This window comes from Epinephelus lanceolatus, chromosome 14 (genome assembly GCF_041903045.1).
Source record: "Epinephelus lanceolatus isolate andai-2023 chromosome 14, ASM4190304v1, whole genome shotgun sequence".
In the NCBI taxonomy this organism is placed as follows: Eukaryota; Metazoa; Chordata; class Actinopteri; order Perciformes; family Serranidae; genus Epinephelus; species Epinephelus lanceolatus.
Window position 1 is genome coordinate 38041995 of NC_135747.1, and position 26411 is coordinate 38068405.

At 41.8% G+C, this 26411-nt stretch overlaps 1 protein-coding gene across 2 annotated transcripts in view; it reads left to right on the top strand.

The window, feature by feature from the left end:
- The window catches only part of mylka (myosin, light chain kinase a), a 78142-nt gene that overhangs the window by 35692 nt on the left and 16039 nt on the right, over window positions 1-26411 (top strand). For both annotated transcript variants that reach the window (XM_033617349.2, XM_033617350.2), the window contains exons 18-23: window positions 1548-2455; window positions 7467-7583; window positions 10607-10666; window positions 24185-24232; window positions 24324-24451; window positions 24973-25129. In XM_033617349.2, coding sequence (XP_033473240.2) covers window positions 1548-2455; window positions 7467-7583; window positions 10607-10666; window positions 24185-24232; window positions 24324-24451; window positions 24973-25129 — 1418 coding nt within the window. The remainder of the gene's footprint in view (window positions 1-1547; window positions 2456-7466; window positions 7584-10606; window positions 10667-24184; window positions 24233-24323; window positions 24452-24972; window positions 25130-26411) is intronic.

Sequence of the window (26411 nt, forward strand, 5' to 3'; positions counted from 1 at the left end):
CGTTCTTGCACGTTTGTATGTTGCATGTTTATTTTTGCATGCTAATGTTACCTTTTTATGTTAACCTTACATTTTTAATGCTTACATCACTTTTATTTTTTTTAGCTTTCCTTACTTTTTCATGCTAATTTACCTTGTCAGGGCTAATGTTACAATGTAGCTTAAATTTTATGGTAACGTTGTTTGAATGTTCCACTTTTTCCTTACCACCAACCTCACCCTACTTTATTAATGCTGCTGTTACTTTTTTAGCTTACCTCACTCCTTTATCCTATCGTTTTTTGTATGTTTACCTTATTTTATGCTAAACTTTCTCTTTTGATGTTACTATTTTTGTCCCAGACTTACTTTATTAATGCTAGTGTAACTTTTTCTCGATGCAAACTTTGCTTTTAGCTAAGATGCGAACTTACGTTACTGGTGTAAGGGAGCGTTTCTGTGTTTTTAATCTGTACTTTTTGTTGTTTAGAGACACTCAGTCCAATTTTTAATGACTTGTAGAGCTAACCTTGTTTGGTCTGTGTTAGCGTTATCACTGCTGCTTGCTGTTTTCTGTTACTGGAATATGTGTCATGTTAGCCAGCCAGCACAAACAGATGTCTATCAAAGTGTGGTGTGTGGTTTCAAATGTGAGGACAGATGACAGAAACAAATTTGCCTCAAGGGTGCTTTTACTGGTTTCCAGTTAGTGTCTGAATACTGATAATATCTGCGTTAGCTTTCTTGAAAGTTAGTGTTCTACCCTCTGTTGTTCCTGAACAGGAAAAACGTCTCTTGGAAAAGCATCATCAGTACTATTATTGATAAACAGTATTAAATTTAACCATCAGAGCTGCAGAGACAAAAAACAAAGCTGTTTACCATTTCGTCTTCATTCCCTCCATCATCTTTTCATTCAGTCACTTGGTTTGTTTACATCCCTCCATTTCCACTCTTTCTCCTCATCTATCAGTCTCGCTCTCTCTCTCTCTGTCCTATATCCACAGATTCCCATAAAGCTTCTCTAATCCGTCCATATCATCCAAACCAATCAGAGACAGTATTTCCTCTGTCTCTCTCAGCTGGTCACCACTGTTTACAGTGTGTGTGTGTGTGTGTGTGTATTTGTGTGTGTTAAAAGTGATGAAGAGTTTTTGTTTTCAACGGCAGAAAATAAGCTGCAACATGAGTTGAGATCAGAGACTGTGAAGTGACTCCCAGTCCCACAAAGTAACTGGGTGGACTGGGAATGAAGTGAATTGGGAGGACGGAGAAGAGAGTCCTCAGAGTCCAGTTTCACTTGTGTTTACATCTGTGTGTGTGTGTGTGTGTGTGTGTTCAGATCAGAGTGTATGCCCATATAAAGGCAGTCGAGTCACTTGTGATGTAACATGGACATTTTGAGTTGAGGTCCTCTTCCTCCTCCTCCTTGTCCTCCTCCTCCACCTCCTCCTGCCCACCCCCCAGCTGTAGGGGGCGGAGCCTCTTGTTCCAGGGGGGCTTTAACCCAGCTCTGTTTATTCTCTCCCTCTCCCTCCATCCATCTGTCTCTGTGCTTGTTCATCCAGCCCTGCAGCAGGAGGAAGAGGAGGAGGAGGAGCAGCAGCTGGTGGGACCGCTGTGCTGAGAGGAGGTGCCAGAGAAGGAGGCGTGGAGCAGAGAAGCAGCAGCAGCAGCCGTGGTGTCAGTCGGCAGTGGCAGGAGGCCAACCAGGAGCAGAAGGAGAACCAGCAACTCCTGCACCTGCACAAGGAGGAGAAGAAGAAGAAGGAGGGCAACCAGGACTCTGCCACCGCCACCACCGCCTCTGCCGCCCCCCGAGGCCTCCTCAAGCGCTGTGTGGAAACCAGGGAGCGCGGTGAAGAGGAGCTGCGACAGAGGGAGGCGCAGCAGCTCGACTTCCGCTCGCTTCTGGGACGGCGAGCTCTCAACGCCAAAAACAACCAGGAAGAGGAGCTGAGGGAGGCCGGCCTCGCCGCCGCCGCAGAGCACAGCCACCAGATGGATTTTAAGGCCAACCTCAAAGGTGTCAAAGCCAAGGTGGAGGATGACCGTAAGGGGAACTCCCCGCAGCAGGTCGACTTCCGTAGCGTGCTGGGGAAGAAGGGCGCCGCCAGCAACGGCAACAAACCTGCAGAGATGCCTGCAAAGAACTCTGCTGACTTCCGCTCCGTCCTCGCCAACAAGAAGAAGCCAGGTAGCCCCGAGAAGAACGGGGAGACCGGGAAGGCCGCAGTGAACAACTGCGTTGATGGAGGGATTAACGAGAAGAAGAGTGGAGGTGGAGGAGGAGGAGGAGGAGGAGGGAAGGCGCCGGAGATGGTGGAGAAGCTGAGCGACGTGACAGTGCTGGATGGACAGCGGCTCCGGCTGCAGTGCCGCCTCGCCTCCTCGGACCCTGCAGATGCCACCGTCACCTGGACGCTGGACGGGAAGATCATCAAGCCGTCCAAGTTCATCATCCTCGCCAATGAAGGTCAGAGGTCACAAACACACACACACACACACACACACAGAAACACACTCACAAACACACACCTGCAGTAAAATGTGTGAGCGTGAAGTTTGTGACATCTGCGTGAGTTGGAATAAAGTTATGTGAGCTTGACGGAGAGAGCGGCGTGGAGGCGGAGGTGAAGCAACTGTTGATGCAGCTCAGAGGATTCAGACTCTATTAATAGAACGCAGATCTGAAACAACAGACAGGATGTGATGTGTGACACACTATTGTTGGTATCTCCGACGTTAACACACATATCACTTTACATAGGACACACACACACACACGTTCATCTTACTGTACTTGTGAGGACCAACACTGATTCACTCAGTGCGTCCTCAGGTTACTGTTTGGTATTAATGGTTCCTGTCTGTTAAAAGGACGTTCCACCAGGTTCTGGAGCGAGCTAAGGATCATTTTCACTGTCAATGTTGGTTTATAAAGCTCTATAATCAGGTTATAAGCAGATTTAAGGACATTTTAAGTGTTTATTAATGTCAAGTGTTTGTCAACAATTATATAGAATTTCATTTTTATATGTTATATATTTAATATTATATATTTTGTCTGTCCACAGGATGAGTTGTAGATAACAGATGCTTAGATCTGCTCACAGCTACAAACCAGTTATTACATGTTTATGGACGGACTGGTCAGGAGTAAGAGGAGGATTTAAAACAAAGTATTTTAAACTGTTGGACAAAACAAGACATCACCATGGAAATGTTTAAGGATTCTCTGATGTCTTGTAGAGAAAATAATCAGTTTATGTTTCTGGAAACCTAAATCAATCATGATCTTTATAGGGAAGTTTACCCTTTGAAACCTGAGAGCAAATTGGCTTGATTTGTTTTAAAAACATGTGAAGAAGGCAACGAGCAACGAGGGAAGACATGACCCAAAGAAATTTGTAAAAAGAGAAAATTAAAAGATTAGTATATAAAAAAAGTTAAAAACAAAAAAACAAGGAAATGACCTGAAAAATGCTTAAAAAATAAAATGATTCTGTGCCATAATTTAAATATGTAATGATAATAATTATATTTTTTTGTCTTTTTTTATTTATTTTGTTATTTATTTATTTATTTTCTATCTTTTTGTTTTTTTTTAAATAATTTTCTAAATTTGTGGGACATTTACCAAATGGCTCAATCCGTTTTTTCCCATGTTTTTGAAAGAAATTGCGCCAATTACAGTAGCTCAGGATTCAAAGGTTTAAATACTTGCAAACGTCGTCTGAGAGCAGCACAAGAACAGTGATGTCGCACCAGGTTGTAAAGGGTCAAAGCAAAGTGTTAATGAGTTAACCTTTAAAAAAGACAAAGATGTAGCAAAGCCATTTTTCAAAAGCTTAAATTATTCTCAATTTTTTTGCTAAAAAACATGAACATATCATCAAACTGATACATTTTTGATTGTCTCATCAGTCATCCATCGATTCATAGAAGGGTGCATGTGTAGCTCTGCGTTCACACTGCGAGCGAAACAGCAACAGGCTACAACTCATTTTCAATTGAAGCTGCTGACATGAAGCCACAAACTGATGCCAGACACTTGTCACTGCTGATGGGCGCCACTAACTGATTTTCCAGCGCTCCAATGATGCAGTGAAGCATCAACCAATCATATGTTTTTGTTTTTTGCTGTGGCGCTGTGTTATTGATCTCTGTTAGATGAAGCTATGCGAGGTGTCTCTGCACACAGTGATGCAACTGTGATGTTAAAATGGGGCTGATGAAAAGCAGATTCAAACCTTAGATGATGAGCAGTCGAGGTGTTTGTGGCAGCTAACAGACACATACGTCCATCATGATGTAAATATGCATAATGTGCATCAAGGGAAATGTAGGATCCAGAATAACTAATGATGAGAAAAGGAAAAGAAGACAGCAGATGACTTTATCTGTTCTCACGCAGAACAGCTGGAAACAGCAGCTGAGGCTCATGGGGAGTGTCGTCTTGGAGACAGAACAAAACTAATCAATCAGGTCAACACATTCTCACTCCAATCTTGTCACATATCGACGTTTGATCATAGACTTTCCACGTCAAGAAATGATGTCAAAGGTCCCAAGTGTGACGCCGTGTCAACTTCTTGTTACATGCATTGTCTGTTTTCAAAATACACCTCTGTTTTCACAGGAAATGTACAGTTTGCATACGGTCTCTTTCAGAATAAAAGCACTACGTTGGTTCAACATCTTGGATTGATGTTTTTGACTTCAACAATAAACGCATGTGGTTATGTTTAGAAAAAAGAACAGGGTTTGGCTTCACATTCATACGGGAAGTGACCACTGGGCTCTCGGGTAAAAGTCAGTGGTTGTTGGATCCATCCACCACCCATCTCGATCTGATCCTGGTTCTGTTTGAGTTTTACCAATAAAACGATCACGATCATCAGCTGATCAGAAAACACAGGGTTGATTCTTCAGTAGTTTGACCTGTTGGACTCACCGTAGTTGTGTTTGTCTACAGTTCAGTGAGTCAGTAATCAGAGAGACATGTTGGCGTTAAGTTTGGATCAAAATTTAACCATTGTTTATCTTGTTGTTTTTGCGTTGTTGACCTCAGACTGAAACAATCAGAACAATGGACGGTAACAAATACACGTCCCAACATGTCCTCACAAAAATAGAACAAACCCACACACACACACACACACACACACACACACTGTGAAGACCTGCTGTTTAAATCTGTACATACATGCTGCCTGAGGATTCCCTGCGTGTGTGTCACAGTGTGTGTGTGTCAGACAGCAGTAATCCCCGTCCTGTTATTTCAGTCTGCAGGACAGCCCCTGATCCACCACTGTGTGTGTGTAAGTGCGTGTTTATCCCACATAGTGAGGACTGTGATCCCATGTTAAAGGTTAGAGGTCACAGACGTCCTCAGACAGCTGGAGCGACACACAACAACATTTCACTGTGTGTTTTCATGTCGTCAGGGTGGGGCTGCAATGGTATACCGTGATATTGGAATATCATGGTATACACTCATACACCACTGTTATAGACGGGCGCATGCATACTCTCAATTGTATGTTGCATGGGCAGCAGGGGTCGCGTTAACCGGATGTTCTCGGTCATTGACTGTTTTTTTACAACAATGACTGGAAAATCTGAAGGCCGTCGGTCGTTTTGACTGGTTGGAATTACCACTCCTGTCCACTTGGCGGCGGAGTGCACAGTCAGTGGTTTAAGTGGCTGCCGTTTTCACACTGCAGAGAAAAGGTCATTCATCTGTCGCTCTGATGTAGCGTTGTTGACATAGCGCACTGGACACACCGGACGCAGAACCGAAGCGCAGCGCCCAACAGCGGAGGCAGTTTTCAGTCAGCGCCCATGTTAACCTATCTGACTGTCCACACAGGCCGCTGAGCAGAGCCGAGCGCCCGCGGAGGCAGCACTTCAGTTCGGCATCTGGTCTATTTTTCACGCGAGCCACGAGCACTTCTGTCAAGCTGGATCGAGGGGATCGTACCAAACAGGAAGTCGGACACAGAAAAGACGAGAGAATCCGGCCAATTTTCAAAATAAAATAACAACAGCACGCACTGAGGAACGTGAGGAGAAAATACTGTGTTTATAATTAAAAAAAACACAACAGTGCATAACCGAACACATTTTTCAATACCATAATCACTTCATTACAATTTTAATTTTGTGTCACCGAGCCTACAGGCATAACTACATAACGCCCTGGACACACCGGAAGCGTTAATGCCGTGCGGTGTGTCCAGGGCGAAGCCTAATGGTATAGCCTCATCTTTTCGTTCATGTCCTTATTAATGCACACTTTATAACTTGCTTGTTGGATTTATTAAAAACGAAAACGAAAATTTCTTTGAATATCTTTATTATCATTTAAAAACGAAAATTTAAATGACCGGTAAAAATAGATTATGACCAGATTTTTATGACCCTGTCGGTCAAAATGACCGGCGACAAAAAAGTCTAGCGCAACGTCTGACAGAGATTGCAAAATACATATTTTCGATTGTTGTTGTAATAATAACGTTGGCCTTACATTCACATTTGTTTATTTAATGCAGCCATAGAGACTTTTCTACCAGCTAACGCACTAGCTCGCTAGCTAACGTCTCCTTATCAGCTCCTTAATCATGGATCCATAGAGAATATAGCAACTTCCACCAGAGGACCACTCCAAGGAAGTGTGTCCTTTGTTTAGATTTTCAAACAGATGATGGATCATAGATACGTGTTTCCGGCTGCCAGCGTTAGCTAGCTGAAAACTTGTTTATTTCCACTTTAATTAAAAACGTTGCCATCTGTTGATACTTGGACTTGGATTAGTGCTAAAATGGATGATCTGGAGGAACAACTGGTTCCCCGTGGTGAAAAATATGACAAGCGTCCCCGCTGACCCAGGTTATGATCTGCTCCTGTGCTAGAAGAACCAGAGAGACGGCAGCGGAGTCCCTCCGGACTATGTATTCTAGCATTAACCCTCGACTAGACTTTTCAGCTAACTAAGTTAACTAATGCTAGCAGCCAGAAACAAACAACTATGATTCACTGTTCGTTAACTGTGTTGTAATTTAAACAAAGAACATATTTTATCACAGTGGTCCTTCCAAAATGAGCAGTGGTTGAAGTTATGATCGGAGAGTTGATACACAGACACTAGCTAGTGTTAGCATAGGAAGCTAGTGGAAATGTTGACTACTCCCACTACCGTAAAGTGATTGACTGAAATAATTATATTCATTCATTCATTTGGCCAAATACACACTACAAAACAACATCTGGAAGAAGATCTGCTCTGTACGTAGGCTATGATACGGTGCTGGTTGTGTGTTGTCCAGGCGGCTAAAGACTAAGCATGTGTACGGCCCCTTATAACTCCAGATTCATTACGTGACTGCTGACCCCTCTCTACGCTGCAGTATGCTCAGTAAACATACGGCCCTATCACTGTGTGTTATATGATGTTGTAATGTGGTGTTGTGTTTGTGTTGTAGGCGGCCTGTGCTCTCTGACTATAGACAAAGCTCTCCCAGAGGATGAAGGACAGTATAAATGCAGAGCCGAGAATGCAGGAGGAAAAGCTGAATGTTGCTGTATGGTTCTCGTCGATGGTAAGAACTTCATTCTTCATCATGTTCACAGCTTCATATATATGTGTATCTGAAATTAAATAACTCCATCTGTGTCCACTGAACAATTAAGTTTCTATAACTGTCTGAATAAACATTTACACCAGTTTTCTTTTTTACTCTGAAGAAGTTACAAAACTCCCTTCAAAAATCTGAGAATTTAATTTTCCCTCCTTCATACTGACATTACTTTTTAATACTGACGCACTGTCTTAACTTTTTCATAACTGTTATCTTTTTATTTTTAATTCGGCCATAGTTCCCATCTCTGTTTCAGAGTCTTTCAGTTTGTCTTTACACTTTCAGTTAAATCTGATTTCTTTGATTTTCTGTGTAGAAAAGGAAAAAGATATAACAGGTATTTATTGGGTGAGAGGCAGGGTTCACCCTGGACAGGTCACCAGACTATCACAGGGCTGACACATAGAGACAGACAACCATTCACACTCACATTCACACCTACAGACAATTTAGAGTCACCAATTAACCTGCATGTCTTTGGACTGTGGGAGGAAGCTGTAGTACCTGGAGGAAACCCATGCTGACACAGGGAGAACATGCAATCTCCACATTCAAGGGCTCCCCCACCCTGGTTTCGAACAAGGAACCCTTTTGCTTTGAGACAAAAGGTTTTAAACCCCTTCAGTTTCATGAAAGAAAGTGAAATGAGATATAAAAGGTTCCTGATTTGTTCTTGCTTCGGACATTAGATATTAAATATGAAACTCCATCTTGAATTACTTGTAATGTCATCATTGTCTTTGAATTGTCTGTTACATTTTTATTCCAGAAACATCCATCTTCATATCTCGTTATGTAACCTGCAAACCAAATACAGCTTCTTTAATATCCTGCATCTTTAGTGAACTCTGATTTGTACTCCTGTCATATCAGGAGAAACACTCACAAAGTCAGTTTAAAAATGTGGCACTTTAAGATGATCTTGCTGTGAGTTAAATCATCTATTAAATGTAAAACTTAATTGTAATCTAGTTATAATAGTAATTTAATCTGTAATTCCGCTCATAATCAAGAGGTTGTTTCATTTTATAAACTGAGACAAGTCACAGATTGTTTAAGTGAACACGGCAGAGAAGAAGAAAACAACCTCCTCCTCGTTACTTCCCAGAATACTTCAGCAGTCTTTGTCTGCTCGGAGCTTCCTGTAATTAAAATAAATCGACACAAACAGAGTCGGTCTGTTTTTATCAAACTGCTCTGAATCAGATTCCTGGAAACAACGTGCAGCAAAGCATGATGGGAGTTCAGTCAGAGCTGGTTCTTCCACAGCAGCACGCTGACAGGAGCGAGTCATCAGAGATCAGTTTGTTAATTTGGGGTGAAGTATTTATGGAGGAAACTTTCTGTGTATTCAGACAAGCTGCTGTTCCACACGTGAAGAACCCTCAGAGGATCATGTTCTGTTTAATGTTCCCATCAGTTCACTCAACAGTTTACAGAACAGTTAACTGTGTCGGACGTGTTGAAGTACGTGAAGATATTTAGAGTGTCCCTTGACACAAGAACACATATCTGAACATAGCTGTAGATGTTCAGTTACATTTATTAAAATACTTCAGACTTCTCCCCTCTCCATATGTTCCTGTCATCCTGTTCATTAAGGAGAGTTTGCGTGTTCTCCTCATGTCAGTGTAGGTTTTCTCTGGGTGCTCCAGCTTCCTCCCACAGTCCAAAGACATGCAGGTTAATTGGTGACTCGTGAATGGTTGTCTGTGTCTGTAGCCACATTCCCACCAAACACTTTCAGTATGGTACCTTTGGAACCAAAAGTAACCCTTCAAATATGGTACCTAGACCCTTGGTCCATTTAGTGTTTCCACCGCAAACAGTCCTCTTAAATATGGGCAGGGTTGTTGTCACTCACTGCTCCGTCCAGCACTCACTGTATTTCCTCCTTTATCAGTCTGCACCTGGTTTATCGTCCACAGAACGAGGCTGCACGCCGACATTTTCAGAACAAAATAGAACAGGCTGCAGTGAGAGTCTCTCTCCATGGGATATTTAAAAATAGCAGCTTTGTGCATTTAGTCCTTCTCAGGCAAGCTCAGGGGTTTAGTGTTGCTGTAGCCCACAGGAACGACGCTCCATGACGCTTTTATTTTGAGGATTAGAATATATGCAATTTACATAATCCGGTTGAAACACTTGAAGATTAAGTCATTACTAAAAGTGTCATCCAAGAGAGACAATAAAAACTAGTGATGGTCAAAGTTGTCACAGTGAAATTTAAGGTGTGCTGATGGATTCACGTCATCAACTCATGCACTGAGTAACATTACAAGTTAACGTTCCACCTTAAAAGTCGCCGGCAGTCGACCCAGTGAATGAAGTTATTTTTTCTCAGACTCCAGCTGCTGTGAGAGGCAGCAACACATCCTTTCATTTTATAATTACAGTTTACTAATAAAACTCTCCACAGTATGAACAGTGGTTACATGAGCCTCAAAACCAGACACAACTCAGCCCTGAGCAGAGTGACCGTCCTCTACTGACCAATCAGACTGCAGTGTTCACAGCTCCACCTTTTAGTACCAGATCTGTGTGCTAGGTACCCCAACAGAGGGGGGACCAAACATGGGAACAGTAAGGAACGGTTCCATTGGTACCCTCTAGTGGTGTAAATCACCGGTGTCATCATGATATGATATTCTATCAATTCTTTGGACAACAATACGATATTTGCCAATATTAAGAACTCTGTCACAATTCGATGCGATTCAGGGACCTGCGGTTGATTCTGTAACACACTGTGTTACAGAAGCAGCTGCCACTACTTTCTTTCTTTTTCTTACCCCGCCTCTCGCCCAATGTCAGCTGGGATAGGCTCCAGTGACCCCTGTGACCCCCAACAGGACAAGTGGTTACGAAAAATGAATGAACTGGTTTGAAGAAAGATTTTAACAAAGTGAAGCAGTCTATGTATACGTCTAAAACTCTGTCTGTGTGTCTCTATATGTCTCCGTGTGTCTCTGTGTATCCTACAGATCCGACAGAGAACTCTCCAACTGACAAGAAGTCCAAGAAGGCGACTCCGACCTCAGAGAGTGAGTTTCCAAAATATGCAGCAGCAGCTTCTTTCCTTTTGTCCCAATAAGGAGCTGCAGGCTGGGAGCGCTGGTTCCCACACACACACACACACACACACACACACACACACACACAGAGTTGAATTTGTGAGTGTGTGATTATTATTCAGAGCTCTTCTGCACTTAAAGACCACATTTCCCATCAGCCCCTCTACTTTCTGCACCCCCTCCCATACAACTACTGTAAACATTTTCCATCAGCCTCTCAAGGCTCCTTCATCAGTCCTCTGTCCTCTAACATTCGTGGATGTCTTAGAGTGAATGAACAGTTTGGTCTATTTTAATGTCCCCACTTGTTGTTGTTGTTGTTGTTGCTGTTGCTGTTGTTGTTGTTGTGGCTAACAAGCAATTTCTCATCATGTCCCCTGTGGATTGGGGGACATGTCCTCCTCACTTTGATAGTTTCATATTGACTGTCTGTCTGGAGATGATCTGATTGTTCTGTATGGTATTATTCATGTGGGTTGCTCTTGATGATGTCAGAGGTCAGAGGTGGTTTCTGTGGCATTTCCTGCTGTTTCCTGATTGGCTGGTTTGTAAGGGTCATTTTGTCATGTGACGGCATTCAAATTTTGTTGGAATATATCGGACAGTAAACTCACTACCTCCTTGGTAACCTGGCCATCTACCTAGCAGTAAACCCACCTCATCAGCTACCACTACACCACTGTCTGTATTATCAGCTCCACCTCCTGACAGTAGGAGGAAACACTATGGAGAGAGCTGGCTAATATATCTAACCCAAAACACACTGACTTCAAGATGAGGGAACAGGAAGTGCTAACATGCTAACATGCTAACTCGTTTCCGAGTACTAATTCTTGGGGCACAGTTTAGTTACTGATAATCAGATACACTTATAAAACTACCTGCTTTTAGTAAACAGGAGGTTGCTGTCAGTGTGTGCTGACGTGCCACACATAGCATGATGATCGCCATTCTTCTGTTAATGTTTCTCTGGTAATGGTGGACTGAGTGGACCCAGTAAAACCAGTTCTGTTCTCATCCGGTTCAGCTGAAAATTATACAGTGTGAGACATGTAAAGCGTCAAAGAGTCTAATTCAAGTACATATATATACTTACATATATATATATATATATATATATATATATATATATATATATATATAACTCTGCCCCTTTTTGCAGGGAGTAGAACTATAACACCTACATTAGGTGCACTACAAATTTTACATGATGTACATTACTACTTTCGAATTTCCTGTGCAATATTTTCACAGCAGCAGCAGTCGATGGTAGAGGGGTCCGTCTCTGTCTCTGTGTGCAGCAGCAGCAGTTTGTTTGTCTTCAGCTCTCAGTGGAAAATCTGCTCTTATCTTTATGATCCAACTCTTAATCCTTCCTGTGTGTGTGTGTGTGTGTCTGTGTGTGTGCATACCTCAGTGTTGGTTCAGTGCTGTTGATGGGTGTCTGTGAACATGGACTAAACGTACCGTCCAGTTTCTGAAACCTGAAACCTGAAACAGGACTCAGTGAGAGCTCAAAGTTGCATTCACACACAGACACCCAGATGACGTGTCAGACGGTGAACGTGGTGCAGAACAAATCATTCAAATCAGTCGAATTAATCATAAAAACATTGATCAGACTGCCTCCAGAGTTTCAGTATGTGGTTTGTAAAGGTGGAGTTTAAAGGATGGAGGGGTCTGTTGGAACATTAGCTGACTGATGCTGCGTTCAGGTCATATATGGGATGGATGGTGACGATGGAAAGATTCCCATGTTCAGACGGTTGTACGATGTTAAAAATACTCTGCATGGTCAATAAAACACTTTCATTATATTTAGGTTGAATTACTTTAAATACCAGCACTGTGATTTAAGTCAGATTCTTCTGTGCTTACTATTCTGAGCACATTAATGTGTTTATACTGAGAGGTATGGTACCGTGTAGTTTACTGATTAATCAGTTCAGTCAGGAGAGACTCATTCTCAGAGAAATAAATATTTATTTATGCACATAAGGAATGAAAAATGTGAAAACCCATTGGTGATTAGACCCCATGGAGATGGTTTATGTTTAGGAGGGCAATGAATCTGGTTCCCAACTGGTGGGCTGCAGCCCAAAAGGGGTCCATGGGTCCATCCTGCGCACCAATACAGCCGGACTGAGACCTTCTTGAAGAGGTGGTCTCAGTCTGGTTACGAACGAACTCTGGTGCAGTTGGTTTGTGGTGAGAAGGTGTTCCGACCTGGATGTGAAGCAACTGCAGTCACATGACACATTGTTTGGGTTAAACATGAGCATGTTACAGTCCTGGAGGATTATTAATGTGCACCTCCTCCTGTACTGCCTTAATATGCACATTCAGCACATCCAATGCATCAAAACATTGTTTTCTAGTTGGAGCCGCGCCTCGTTTTCAAACTGTATGGTTTGACTAAAATGAACAATGATAGCAATATAGTCCACGATGAGCAGCGCTAAAATCAACCTGCGTAGTTGTCCCTCCATTGTGACATTAGAAAGTGTCACATTTATCTTGCAAGTGTACTCTTCTTCAACGTTTGCTTTACTTCCTGGATTTTTCCCACATGGAAATTCTGACCAATCAAGAGCAGCTTTCTCACACAAGGCATTTGATCTGGTCCTCTTGTAAATGCTGCTGTGAGAACACGAACCAACTCTAGGCAATTATACAACTTTGGAACAACATGAGTCCCTGATTCAGACCAAAGGAGACGACTCTAGGGCTGACAGCAGCCTAAGGAGAAATCTGGAGGTGGTGAGGATGAGATGAGATGAAGAAGTGCTAATGATCTGAATGAGTAGAGAAATGGGTTTTGGAGAGCTCGTCTTGCACTGCGATAGTTCTGCCTAAAACTACAGACAGCAGCAGAGCAGAGAGCAGATTTAAAGTCAGCTGAGCAGAGGAAGCAGTGGGATAGAGAAAATTCTGAATGAATGTTTTCTTGGTTGAACTTGGGCTGAGCTTCATTACCTGGATGGTTCGACCAACTCACCGCGGTGAACACTGAAGCATTGTACAAATGTGTGTATTCTTCACTACTGCTGTACTGCTGTCTGACAGAATGTTGTTTATTGGCTTTATTCTGTAATAATTTTGTACCACAAATGATGCACACAAATGCTAACGTTACCTTGTTAGCAAGCTAACAGCAGCACATTTAATCAAGTGCTGACAATACATGTTATTGCATGAGTTTTAAATATTCACAGAATGCAGCAGCTATCTTTAACTCAGTAGATCAGCTGGTGATAGAACGAGACGTTGACAGCCACAGACATTCAGAGATACAGAAACATACCATGAATACACTTTTATTTTTGATACAACAAATGAATAAATATAGAAGAAGACAAGTCAGCAAACAAGCAAATATTTTGACAATTATTAGTCAGATGTTTGCGATAATGCTCTGCCCAGTTGCATTTCACAGAGCAGAAGAAGAGCTGTCAGTATATGTCATTTGCTGGAATATTCCAGAGTGTTCAGATTGACAGGTTGGCAACAGTAACTAAGGGAGGCGTGGCTTAGCTAACTGTCAGTGACAGCCTCGGTGTTGATGTGTAGACTGGTCAGACTGCTGGTGGGGAACTGGTTATTATGGTCATTCCACATTTCATAGACAAGGCATTAATGATGAACTGTGCAGCTGATCAATGATGTCGCTCATGGATTACCTGATGACCTGATAACTGGTTGTGAAAACCATGTCATGTCATGTTGTCTCACCATGATATCACAGAGGATTTAACAATTATCATAGCTTAATTTTAAGTGGATTCTCATTCATTTTGACGCTAGCATTTCCCTCTGCTTCCAGCTTTTGTGCTTAAAAATAATTTTGGAGGTTGATTTTGGAGTTTCACTTTTTTACTCTTTTAATGGCACTAAGCTAACATGTTCACCCTGCTTCCAGCCTTTATGCTAAGCTAGGCTAAACACGTCCTGCTGTGACTGATTATTTACAAACAACTAGTATAACATTAGATACACTAACATTTTGTAACTACCTAACATTGACTACCCTTAAACATATTGTTAGCTTAGCTAGCTGTTTGTTGCTACTCTGACTAACGGTTTCCCCTTGCTTCCAGTCTTTGTGCTGAGCTAAGCTAACTCTGTCCCTTACATTAGCTAGCATAACTTCCCCCCATTGTTAATAACCGTATCTGACAACTGGAGCTGAAATTTTTACTCTTTTAATGGCACCAAACCTTTTACAGCTACCTAACATTGTTTACCTATAAACCTACTTCTGTCTTTGCTAATGTTAGCTGTTTGCCACACTGGCGAGCAAATTTCAGACCCTCAGTCTTATCTTAGCTAGGCTAACACCTCCTGGACTTACAACTGTCATTAACACAAAAGCTAATGCTACTTCCTAAGTTAGATATGCTAACATTTTGTAGCTACTTAACATTGTTTATTGATAAAACTACTGTTATCTCTGCTAATGTTAGCTGTTTGTCACACTGGCTTGCAAATTTCAGATATTCAGTCTTTTCTAAGCTAGGCTAACACCTGTCATTTACACAAAAGCTAATGTTACCAACTAAGGTTAGATGTGCTAACTTTTTGTAGCTATCAGCATTGTTTATTGTTAAACCTACTGTTGTCTCTGCTAATGTTAGCTGTTTGCTACACTTTCAGACCTTCAGTCATGTCTAAGCTAGGCTAACACCTCCTGGTATAACACCTGTCATTTACAAAAACGCTAATGTTACTAACTAAGGTAAGATATGCTAACTTTTTGTAACTATTATGAAGTTTAGCAGTTTAGAAACGAGAAGATTTTCTTAAAGTAACAACACAATGAACTACAGCCTCAAAAAGGAATGAAAGAAAGAGATATACTGCATGTACTGTGGAGTTAATCAGAAACACTTTAAGTACTTTAACTTTGCTGATGACATACTTTAACCTGAGTAAGGTTTTGAAAACAGGACATGTACTTGTAGTGGGGTATTTCCACAGTGTGGTATCAGTAGTCTGAGTACTTGTTCCAGTTATGTCTCTGTATGTGAGGCTGATTAATGTGCTGAATGTAACAGTGAGTCCTCTGCAGAGTTGAACCAACAGATCGGAGCTGACAGCGGAGAGAGGGATGACCCGGGGGGAGGATGTTCTGCTATAAAACGGTTCAGAGCTCTTCATGGCTCCTCTCCCACACTTCCATTTAAGGCCTGGTTTCCCCGACTCTCGCTGACTCTGCCTACTCTCTCAGACTTTGTTTTACTTCACTGATTCAAAGTCTCCTTTTAAGAAGCTCCTCGTCTTCACGCTGACTGTCCTCAGGCTGCTTCTCACTCAAATAAACTGTTCCTAAATGTTGGATTGGAGACAGAAAGATATGATTTAATGTTTAGAGTAAAGAACTACAAATATGCTGTATTTGTAGTTCTGGCTTCAGATTGTTGTTGTTATTGTTCTGGAGTTGTCGTTACATCTGTCCACATTCTGCTGTTGTATTGTTAGTTACAGCCCGATCACTTCGTCAGGGACAGATACAGATATGGATATTTAAGAGTTAAATAAAAGTCTGTTTATGTCTTTGCATGTGTTACCTCTCTCAGTGACAGCTTGCTGCCTCTGTACCGTAGTTGGGAACATACTGGCTTGTTAACAGGGATGGCGAGGCGTTCAGGTGCCGTTCACCAACAATGGCTTTATTGCAGTCTCCACCACAAGACAATGAACATGGCCTTCTCATGAGCTTGAACAGGAGTCCTGAGCTTATTTAGACACATTATTCTGCTGACTATCGTCACTCTTTGCCATCTGCCATCTTCACCATGAAGCCCCAAGAGAGTTGCTTCCCTCCATACACACCGAAGCACACATCACAGCCTCACAGGTTACCCACAAAGCCACCGCCCTTATAGGGGAAAAAGGGTGAAGCGGTATCACAACATACATCATATTCTCATAGAACAGTTTGTATGATGTCCCTCGAATTTGCACCCCATGAATGACGTTATGTCCTTAACGTACAGCTACATAATTAAGGGAGCGTTACAGAGGTTAGATTTAGGAAAAGAAATACAGTGAGGATGCATGTTAAAATGACTCAGAGCTTACTCAAAGTCCACATGAATCTGAACCTGCAACTCCAGGGGAAAGTCTTGGATGAAAGTCTGTTTTTTTGTAACCCATCCACCAACCTCCCTCCTTACAAGCACTCGTGCAATGCAGTATAAAGTTTTATAAACAGTAACAATGACATAACATGTCAATAACAGTCATCTACTGTCTCTGTTAAATGACGACTGATCTCGTCCTCTGCTTGGAGGGTAATTAGCTCCTGGACCTCATCGTTTTCACTATTTGCAGATTTTTTTTGGCCTTTGTTCTTCTTCTTTGAGTTAGCTGCTAACTGCTAGCAGCTACTTTTATATCTCACTAACACATCCTCAAAACGTCACACTCGTCCCATTCATGCTGGCTGTCCTGCCTATACAGACATCTATTCAGCGCTGTTACTTCCTCCGCTGGCTCTTAAAGGCGAGACAGTTCTATCCCATCATTCTGTGATCGTGTCTTTTATACAGAAGGGTGAGGCATGACATTCCTGTCTTCAACAGGCAGTGTAAAAGAGGCTAAAAACGACACTACCATGCTAATGTTCAGCAGGTATAATGTTCACCATATTCACCATCTTAGTGTAGCACGTTAGCATGCTAACATTAGCTAATAATCAGTAAACACAGAGTCCAGCTGAGGCTGATGAATGTCATCCATTCGGGGTTTGGTCATAAAACAAAGATCAGTTAGGTTTAGCATGTTCATGTGATGTTCTTAAGGTAAAGATGTTTCTCAGCGTTGACTTTTGGTTTCACTTGGGACATGAACAATGATCTCATGAGTGAAAGTCCTGTTGTTGTTTAACTTGTCCATCCACCCTGACCTCCTCCTTACACCAACTCTGTCACTGTGTCACCTGACCTCCTCTTTAGCTCCCGTCATATGTCCTAGGACAGCCCACAGCTCACATAAGATGAGAGTTCTGATTTCTACGTCTCTGTTGCTGTGTTCGTGTCTGTGGTCTGACTCCACCCAACCCACTGTCCCTCAGGAACAAACACAGAAAGAGATGGGTAGACTGTCACAATCAGAGTCTCTCAGTCTTATCTGTCTGCTGATGTTCTGTATCATGTATGATTAGACCAACATGTTGCTGGGTCTTTTTTCCTGCAGGTTGTTGAATCTGCTCTAGTCTTACTTGTTTTGGAATAATGAACATTTTCCATCAGGGCAGAGGAATATGAACAAACATTTAAGATAGTTGTCCACTCTGTTAGCGTGCAGGTCGCAGTAACGTCAGCCATGAATAACAGCTGGAAGAGATAATACTTAACAAGACGGTTGAGCTGTTACTGACAGTTCTCAGTTGATTTGTAGACTTTTAGACTTTTTCAGTTCGTCTTGGTCGATTTTGAAACTATTTCACTTGACATTTTCAAACATCTTGCGATGCAATCTGTATCTGTCAGCTCTCACATGTGGTCAAAGTGTCCCAGTTTTAGTAGAGATGAACTGCTGAGAGAGTCAGAGTCACAAAACTAAGTTTAGTCTGAGAATAACTAAAAATAATTCATGTTTAAGCAAAATGAATAATGTTGGATAACTATGTCTGAATTTATGGGCTATTTGGGATTGTGGGGGTAAGGCACATAAATATATATACAGTTTATATAGCATTGGGATCAGCCCTTTTTTCCATCCATGTCTTCGGAGCTGTTTTCAGTTTCAGCAGTTTGATTAAACACTGCTTTGTTAGACAAAATAGACTCAGGCTGCTGTCAGCCCTAGCATCGTCTCGTTTGGTCTGAATCAGGGACTCATGTTGTTCCAAAGTTGTATAATTGCCTAGAGTTGGTTCATGTTCTCACGGCAGCATTTACAAGAGGACCAGATCAAATGCCTTGTGTGAGAAAGCTGCTCTTGATTGGTCAGAATTTCCATGTGGGAAAAATCCAGGAAGTAAAGCAAACGTTGAAGAAGAGTACACTTGCAAGATAAATGTGACACTTTCTAATGTCACAATGGAGGGACAACTACGCAGGTTGATTTTAGCGCTGCTCATCGTGGACTATATTGCTGTCATTATTCATTTTAGTCAAACCATACAGTTTGAAAACGAGGCGCGGCTCCAACTAGAAAACAATGTTTTGATGCATTGGATGTGCTGAATGTGCATATTAAGGCAGTACAGGAGGAGGTGCACATTAATAATCCTCCAGGACTGTAACATGCTCATGTTTAACCCAAACAATGTGTCATGTGACTGCAGTTGCTTCACATCCAGGTCGGAACACCTTCTCACCACAAACCAACCGCACCAGAGTTCGTTTGTAACTGGACTGAGACCACCTCTTCAAGAAGGTCTCAGTCCGGTTGTTTTGGTGCGCACCTGAGTGTGATTGCTGTGTTCACACCTGCCCAAACGAACCGCACTGAGTGGGCAAACGAACTTGAATTTGATTGAACCGAACCAAACAGGGCAGGTGTGAAACGTCCCTAGTCATTAGTTCAAGGTCCACACAGTTTAATACATTCAGTGTCATTCTGAAGTCATCGAGCTAGTTTGCTGTCCCTGTTAAGTAGCTGTCCGTTAGTCACTCACTCTACAGCAGAAAACTTCAAAATAAAAGCTCTGTGCTGGAAATTCATTGCACTTCAGAATACAGTGTGTTTATACGTGTGGTCGCCTGAACAACCTGAAGATCACTGGAGATATACAGATAAATATTTCTCATAATTTTGTTTTTACAGTTAATTTGAAGTAAAGCAGCTTAAAATCTGAAAACACAAACAGAGTGTGTGTGTGTGTGTGTGTGTGTGTGTGAGAGAGAGAGAGAGAGGGAGCTGGAAAACTGTGACATGAAGTGACCTCTGTATCAGCTGATGTTGTTGAAGCTCATTCATTTTTTTGAACATTTTCCGTGTAGCTGGAGGAAACAGAAACAGCTGATTGGATTCAGTCTGTGATCGATCTGATAGATGTGATCGATCTGATTGATCTATGTCTGCAGTGATCAGTGTTGTTCTGCATCAGAAGCTTCTTCTTTATTGTTTTCAAGAAACACTAAAAACTGTTTCCTGAGGTGAAATTTGTTCCTGCTGAGCTGAAGCACCAAACTTTGTGACTCTGCTGAGAACTGTGTTTATTTATTGGTTTATTTAACAGGGACGATAATAATCATGTAGTTAACCCCTGAGGCTCCGTTCCCATCAGAGAGCTGTTAACACCAGGCACTCCTCAGGAAACGCCCAGCTGGGAGCGTTTGAGAGCACATTGTAAGCACAGCGATTTTTCAGCTGAGACGCTGTGGTTGCGTTTGGTTGCTATGATATGGAATATGTAAGGAAGTAAACATGTCAGCACTTTTTCTGGACGAGGGGAAGGTTGAAGAACGTAGGGAGAGAGGACAGACAGCTGCTCTGAGTGACAAACAATATATAAACATGTTTCTGCTCCTTTGTTGTTGCTGTTGTTGTTCAGCACTTATACATGTGATGTGTTCTGAATTGCATACTTTTTCATTTTACTTTTAGGATGAACTGCAGCTGCACTTAAAAAGCACATACTGTTGCATGAAGTACTTTGACCCTGGTGTTCATATATCAGTTCCCCAATAAGACAAAACACCATTTGACTCTTAAGTTATATAACTGTGCACATTGTAGATATTTGTTTATTTTTCCAAGATTATTTTTTGGCCTTTTGCCTTTATTGGACAGGACAGCGTGAAACGGGGAGAGAGAGTGGGGGGGTGACATGCAGCAAGCAGTGAGGCAGCACCGATATACATGGGGCCCCGGCACTATCCACTAAGCTACCGACGCCCTGTACATTGTAGATTTTAACATGTTATAATCACCACAGTGAAATTACATCTGCATTTCTCTGTCGCTGTTATTTTCATAGATCTGGTCATCAGTCACTTGAATGTGCTGTCGTCCATCATTGCTGCTTCTGACAGCTGTTAATCAGCTGTCAGGCTATTTGCGGTTCGATGTGACAGAGAGGATTGTGGGTCAGGATAGTCAGAAAAGCACACTGGCTTACAAACTGCAAAATGTGACCAGATGTAGAAGAACATCCTGGTATTTTTGATATACTGCTTTTGACACATTATGAATTGGGACATACTAAATCTTTTTCTGGTGCACTGAGTCGTGTGGTAGTTTGGTAGTTTGGGTATCAGACCTGCTGACCGGTGGATCAAACAGACAGTACAAACAGCCAATCAGAGTGCAGCTCTGACAGTCAGCTGACTCTGCAGGACAGAAGCTGGGTGTCACTGAGTCGACCCGCTGAGACACACAAATAAAATGCTCCTTAAACTGTTAGCACAACCTACTGTGTGTGTGTGTGTGTGTGTGTGTGTGTGTGTGTGTGTGTGTGTGCGCGTGCATGTGTGTGTGTGCTATTACTATCAACAAGTACTCAGATCCTTTACTGAAGTCAGAGTACTACAGTAATACCACACTGATATTTTATTATCATTCATCAGCAGACGACATGAGTGTGTCTGTTACAAAGGAGGAGTTAATACTTAGAGCTACATTATAGTCTGATATTAACCAGTCATTACTGATTATAGATCAGTGATCAGGGGATTTTACTGTCCAGTAGGTGTCAGCTGGTTATATGTTGAAAATATTTAGTCATTAAGAAATTAATGTTAATTTTTAAACTTAAGTTTGAAGAGCTCAACGCTCCAACAAAGGCCAACACTGGGCCTTAGATCATGGCTCTGTACGTCAGCTGCATCTCAGCCTCTGCTGGACAGAGACAGAGGAGCTTCATGCGTGTGTGTCAGGATATAAACTCACCTGTGCAGCTGATCCTCAGGTGTGTTTGAATATTGATTAGAGCACTTGTATCGGTCAAACGGAGCTGTAAGAGTTTTGTTTTTGTGCAGACAGAAGTTTCAGACAAACGGACTGAGGGAACAAACTGTTTGATTCGTCCTGTGAAGAAGTGAAAACAGATTCCTCCTGTCTGAACTGCACTCTGGATATTTTATTAGACTCAGACTGTGGTTAAATGTTGCAGTGATCCTCCGTCTGGAGCTTTTATCTCAGTAAAATGTTCAAAACAGCTCATGTTCAGTAATGTTGGATTTATGAAGGAGACTGATCACGTCTCTTCACGTCAACACACATTTTATTAAAAGTACTCAGGTCCTTTTCTGCAGTAAAAGTACTGTTAGAGTAAATGAAAATGTACTGTGTGTAGTGCAGTATAAAGTGTGTACTTCAGTGCAGTACTGTGTGTGGTGCAGTATAAAGTGTGTACTTCAGTGCAGTACTGTGTGTAGTGCAGTATAAAGTGTGTACTTCAGTGCAGTACTGTGTGTGGTGCAGTATAAAGTGTGTACTTCAGTGCAGTACTGTGTGTAGTGTAGTATAAAGTGTGTACTTCAGTGCAGTACTGTGTGTGGTGCAGTATAAAGTGTGTACTTCAGTGCAGTACTGTGTGTAGTGTAGTATAAAATGTGTACTTCGGTGTGTAACAGTATAGATAGTGTAGTTTCTTCCTCTGCAGCCGTCAGAATAAATAAAACCCTGCAGGAACTATTTCCTGCGTCCTGAGGATCTATTTTTAGATTGTCCATATTTGGTCATCAGAGACGCTCTGTCTCACATTCTTCTTCTTCTTCTCTCTTTTTTTGAACCATAAAGAGGTGGACATACATCCTGATGATTCTGTTACAAGGAACAAGAGGAAAATAATCCACACAGCTGAGACAATAAAAGTTAAATCAATGTTACACCAATATCATAAAACTCCTCTTTAAATGTTCACATATGGAAGAGAAAACAACCACAAGTTTATTTCTCTGAGGGTTTAAACTGATGAGTCATAACTCATATTGAATCTGTCTGAGGAGCTACAGAGCATACCAGGGGAGGTTTCTGCAACTCAACAATAACAACAGTGACAAAAGCTCCTTCGTCTCATGACCGTCCTCACACCTTAACTATGTGCCTAAACTTGACAAATCATTGATGACACTGATGGTGAGCCATCAGTGTCATCAACAGGCTTTACATGACTCTGACTGTGTCATGGAGGAGGTATCATCTGTGCAGACTTTGTGTCGTCACAGGAATAAAATCACATTCATGAAAACTTTTCAAATAAAACACTGAGAAACAGTCTTCTACATGTAGGTAAGATATTCTGTTAATAAACATCAGTGTGTTCCATGAGACAGACGGCCCCTAGGGAAAGACACCTCTCCTGTTTATACATCAGGTCATTTTGTGTCTCTTTGCAGTTCCTCTGCATCTGTGGTCATTTTGTGTCTCTTTGAGGTCATTTTTTGTCTCTTTGTTGTCATCTTGTGTCTCATTGAGGTCATTTTGTGTCTCTTTGAGGTCATTTTTTGTCTCTTTGTTGTCATCTTGTGTCTCATTGAGGTCATTTTGTGTCTCTTTGCGGTCATTTCATGTCTCTTTGCAGTTCCTCTACATCTGTGGTCATTTTGTGTCTCTTTGAGGTCATTTTTTGTCTCTTTGTGGTCATTTTGTGTCTCATTGAGGTCATTTCATGTCTCTTTGTTGTCATCTTGTGTCTCATTGAGGTCATCTTGCATCTCTTTGAGGTCATTTTTTGTCTCTTTGTGGTCATCTTGTGTCTCATTGAGGTCAACTTGTGTCTCTTTGAGATCATTTCATGTCTCTTTGCAGTTCCTCTACATCTGAGGTCATCTTGTGTCTCTTTGAGGTCATTTCATGTCTCTTTGCAGTTCCTCTACATCTATGGTCATTTTGTGTCTCTTTGAGGTCATTTTTTGTCTCTTTGTGGTCATCTTGTGTCTCATTGAGGTCATCTTGCATCTCTTTGAGGTCATTTTGTGTCTCTTTGAGGTTATTCCGTGTCTCTTTGCAGTTCTTCTACATCTACATCTCTTTGCAGTTCCTCTATATCTGTGGTCATTTTGTGTCTCTTTGTGGTCATCTTGTGTCTCTTTGAGGTCATTTTGTGTCTCTTTGAGGTAGTTTCGTGTCTCTTTGCAGTTCCTCTACATCTGTGGTCATTTTGTGTCTCTTTGAGGTCATTTCGTGTCTCTTTGCAGTTCCTCTACATCTGTGGTACTCTTGTGTCTCTTTGAAGTCATTTTGTGTCTCTTTGTGTCTCTTTGAAGTCATCTTGAGTCTCTTTGAGGTCATTTTGTGTCTCTTTTAAGTTATTCTGTGTCTTTTTGTGTCTCTTTGAGGTCATTTCATGTCTCTTTGTGATCATTTTGTCTCCCTGTGGTAATTTCGAGTCTTTTCCTGGTGGGTACATGAGTGACATTTTGCAGATGGAGGCCGGGGGGCTCTGACAGTTTGCGCCTCCCTGTTCAGTAATCATGGTACAACAGTCAGACCAAAAGAAAAAAACATTAAACTGACGTCCAACATGGTGGCATGTCCTCTCCCCTGGTAACCATGGTAACAGGTTTGACTCAGGTATGTTTTGTGTTTCAGGTGAAGCCAGAATAAAGAAACCAACCGCCAAGACTCCGCCCAAACAAGGTGACACACACACACTTATACACACTGTAATAATATCCATGTATATATGATTACTGATAATTGATTATTGATCATTGATGTGTGTGTGCAGCTGCTCCTCCTCAGATCCTGCAGTTCCCAGAGGACATGAAGATCCTGGCGGGAGAGAAGGTGGAGATCCTCTGCAAGTTCTCTGGAGCTCCGCCCATCAACTGCACCTGGCTGAAGTTCAGGAAACCAGTGAGAGAGAGACACACACACACATACACACACACACACACACACACACACACACACACACACACTCTGAGGATGCTGTTATTGATCAGCAGGTGGTTTCATGCTGTGACGGACTGAACAGAAGTTTATAAAATGTGATGATGATGTGTTTCTGAAGGAAGTGATGCATGCTGTGGAGCTGCAGTGCATGCTGGGAGCCTGAGCCTTATTGATCAGCTGCTGTATTTTTATAATATGGGATATTTGTTCTGTAAATCTTTCCGGGTTCATTCCGAAATTGCATGAGCAGTTTGTTTGTTGTGCCAGGCTCCGTTATTAAAACAGCTGATTTTAGCTCTGTGAACGTTTGAGTCAGAATCATCTGATGACATCATACAACAGTCACACTTTGCAGGACATTTAAAGTAACACAGTATTTTTTTCACCCTGTGGTATTTGTACTTTTCCTGCAGTGAAGGATCTGAGTGGTGCTGAAGCCTCATTATGTTGTGCCTCATGTGTTTTATGTGCGTGTGTGTCAGATCCAGGAGGGCTCGTCTGATATCTCCATAGAGAGCACAGACAGCAGCAGTAAACTGACCATCAGCAGCGGTCAGCAGGAACACTGTGGGTGTTACACTATCGAGCTGAGGAACAGCTACGGCCTCCGACAGGCTGCCCTCAACCTCACCATCGTCGGTAACAAACAGCTCTTTGATCTAAGATCTTTAAATATTAATATAATAATATAAATATTTTAGATTTGGGACAGGCCTTTAATTCTTTTCACATATAACTGACCTGCAGATCCAAAACACAACACGCAAAGTCGTGCATTAACAGAAAAAATTAATGCAGATGCCACAATTGTGGTGAGCGTCAACAGATGTTGACAAGTGTTAGCTTTTTGCATGTGTTTTTCTTTTTGTATAAGTATGTTAACTATTTGCACTTGTGTAAGCGTTTGTATTTGATTTATAGCTTTTTGCATGTTTGTGTTTTAGCTCTTTACATTTGTGTGTTAGCTTTATGCTTGCATGTTTTAGCTTTTTGCACATGTTAGCTATTTGCACTCAGCGTCTTAGCATTTGCATTTGATGAATAGCTTTTTGCTGTGTTAGCTTTGTTGCATTTGTGTTGTGACTTTGCATTTTTGTTTTCTGTTACTTAAGGAATATGTAAAGTATTTTGTAGGGATGCACCGAATATTCGGTAACTGAATATATTCGGCCAAATATTGCAAAAACACACACATTTGGTATTCGGTGGAATAAGTTAAAAGCAAGGCCGAATAATAGCGGCGTGTTTTGATAACACAATCAAACAGCGTGCCGTGACGGGCGGATTAAAATGTTGGCAGTGTGGCGATCCTTCCGTCACCGCACTCGCATTTGCGACTAAAAATAGTTTTGAGCGAGCAAATTAGGCTTAAATCATTCAGCACTCTGTGCGAGCAGCCTACAGATTTCAACCAGCAGCAGAAACGAAAGGCGAATCCCACCGATTGTGGGTTGAACGGGGGTCACAGACACAGACAGTAATGTATTCCTGTCAAATACGGTGGCCATCAGCTTACCAGCGACGGAGAAGTCGGCTCCAATAATGTCCTCTTCTTGGTGTCATGACTGCCCAAAAGTACCTGAACAGCCGAGCCAGCTGAACACAGGTATGTGACGTGTCAGAGGAGAAACGAGCCGTTCACGGCCCACAAATCTCACCGCACTTTAGGGACTGTTCTTTACTTATGAAGGGACTGTTCTTTACTTGTCAGGGGAGGAGGGTGGCTGGTTGATTTTTATTTTATTTATTTATTTTATTTTGATCCCCCCTATGTTAATCACTAATTGATGCTGTTTTTGAAGTATGAATAAGTCAATAAGTAATTTATTCCATTGAAATATCATTGATGTATTATAGAAAAGTGATTTATCTTTTCATAAATGACAAAAGGCACATCTGCCTCATTTTAGCTGTGGTACCG